The 1964-nt window shown below is 59.0% G+C and overlaps 1 protein-coding gene across 1 annotated transcript in view; it reads left to right on the plus strand.

Annotated features, from left to right (window-relative positions):
* LOC105309208 (E3 ubiquitin-protein ligase PDZRN3-like) overlaps positions 1 to 155 on the plus strand; it is a 66673-nt gene extending 66518 nt beyond the window's left edge. Inside the window, exon 10 of the mRNA XM_023526069.1 lies at positions 17 to 155. Within this exon, the coding sequence (XP_023381837.1) occupies positions 17 to 155 (139 nt within the window). The remainder of the gene's footprint in view (positions 1 to 16) is intronic.
* The last annotated feature ends 1809 nt before the right edge of the window (positions 156 to 1964 follow it).

Genomic DNA, 1964 nt, shown 5'->3' on the forward strand with positions numbered 1-1964 from the left:
GCGTCCTGGAGCTGAGCCACAAGAAGATGATGAAGCGGAGGAACCGGCGCATCCTGGACAACTGGATGACCGTCCAGGAGCTGCTGGCACACGGCTCCAAGGCGCCCGACGGGTCCCGCGTGTACAGCTCCTTCCTGTCGGTGACAACCGTGTGACCCGCGCCGGTGCGGGGCAGCCCGGCCTCGAGCTTCTGCCGCAGTCGCCTGCAGCCCCGGGCGCAGCTCCGCTGGAGGGGGGGCGCCGCCCCACCGTGCAGCCATCCCGGGCAGCGGCGACGCGTTCGCGCTCGGACCCTTTCACCCGAAGTCTCTAAACATCAGACGGGCCGTGCTATTAAGCACTTTCACAGAATAATTTGTTTAAACTACGTTCGTATGGGAAAGTTAAACACGCTTTCTTTTCCTGCCGAGAACACAGAGACGACTGCCAGCACGCATTTTAATGGGACCCTATTTTATGCTGTTGCTTTGCTGTTTCACAGGGGTGACCCTTACTATGTGACTGAGGTCAGGGCTCCGCTCAGAACCACCAAACCGGGGAACGGTTTCCGGCACACACCAGACCGCGGTGTCTGAGCGTGTCTCCTGCCTCCACGCTTCTGCCTAAAGCTCCCAAGAGGGCGCAGGTTCCGACGGGAGGGACCGGCCGCGCGGCCCTGTGGGGCCTGCAGCAGTTTGCGGACAGCGTCGCGTGGGCGGAGCACACGCACGGGGCGCTGCGCGGCGCGCGCGGACGTGCCCATCACCTGAACCTTTGCTGTGCAGGTTTGAAGGGACGGACTTTTTACAGGCAAGTTCACGAAATCATATTAGTTATAAACATTAAGTAAAATGAAGTTAAAATAAATTATTTTCTATTTGATATGTTTTGAAGTGACCCCTCATTTTGCAGTGGTACCTCGAAAATAAAGGCCGTTTGCGGTGTTGGTTTCCTTCCTTGTCTGACCTGCTGCCTTGGCTGACTGAGACGTTTGGGGCCTCACCATGCGGCCAGGAGACAGGTGTGAACGCAGGTCTGTCCGCGAGCCCAAGGGGTCAGACTCCCATGGCCCTGCGCTCCCAGGGTCTGCCCGGCAGAGGCCTCCCCTGGCCGGGTCCTGTCAACGAGAGTGGCCGCGGGCAGGCCTGTGGGTCACAGCCAGCCTCCCTCCCACGAGGCCCAACTCCCCACTGCTGAGATGCAGCTGAAAACTGCGACCTTTTCTCAGAAGTACGGGACCCCCAAGCGGGTGGGCTTCACATCCGTATCTCAGACTGCACACCCCCGGGCTTGCTGCACGGCGCTTCCTGAGTGTGGGCTCACAACCATTTCAGCTGTCAGACCTGAGGAGACAGGCGAGCACGGTGGGTCAGGAAGGGGTTCGCCCTGTCAGACCCCCAGACAGAGTCATCCCACAGAACCCATCCAGCCAGAATGCCTCCTTTGGGGCCAAAATCTTGAGCTAAATTACTGTCATACTGCCAGTAAAACGTCTTGAGGAAGGTGAGCTGTTCTACGTACTCCTCCCATCAAGACATCTGTCCCTTCCTAAGACAGAGCCGGCGCACAGAGACTGCCACGTCCACGACCTGACTCTGACCGTCCTGCGAAGCGAGCTTTGCACACAGTGGACTCTTGGGGCTGTGGCTTCCCAGCACCCGAGGCCAGTAGCCAACAGCCCCAGGTCCTGGCTCCCCGAGCAGCTCTGTCCCCGTCCCCAGCACTAGGACCTCAGGCCCTTTCTTCCGGTTAAGGTTTCACAGAGAACAGACACCAGTCAGGAGATAAAAGTCGCCACTGGACATAGAAGCCCGTGGTGCCTTTGGGGAAGCACCTGTGCTCCCCTCCTGTGTCTCGTTTAAGGACAAAGGGGGAGGTTACGTGGCCTCAAGGACAAAACTGCCACCCGAACAACTGGACAGCATCAGTAGAGCAGAGGGAACTAACCAGGGCGCCCCGTGAGCCTCAGGATTTAGGGGTCAGCA

The sequence above is a fragment of the Pteropus vampyrus genome, unplaced genomic scaffold (assembly GCF_000151845.1).
Source record: "Pteropus vampyrus isolate Shadow unplaced genomic scaffold, Pvam_2.0 Scaffold684, whole genome shotgun sequence".
Lineage (NCBI taxonomy): Eukaryota > Metazoa > Chordata > Mammalia > Chiroptera > Pteropodidae > Pteropus > Pteropus vampyrus.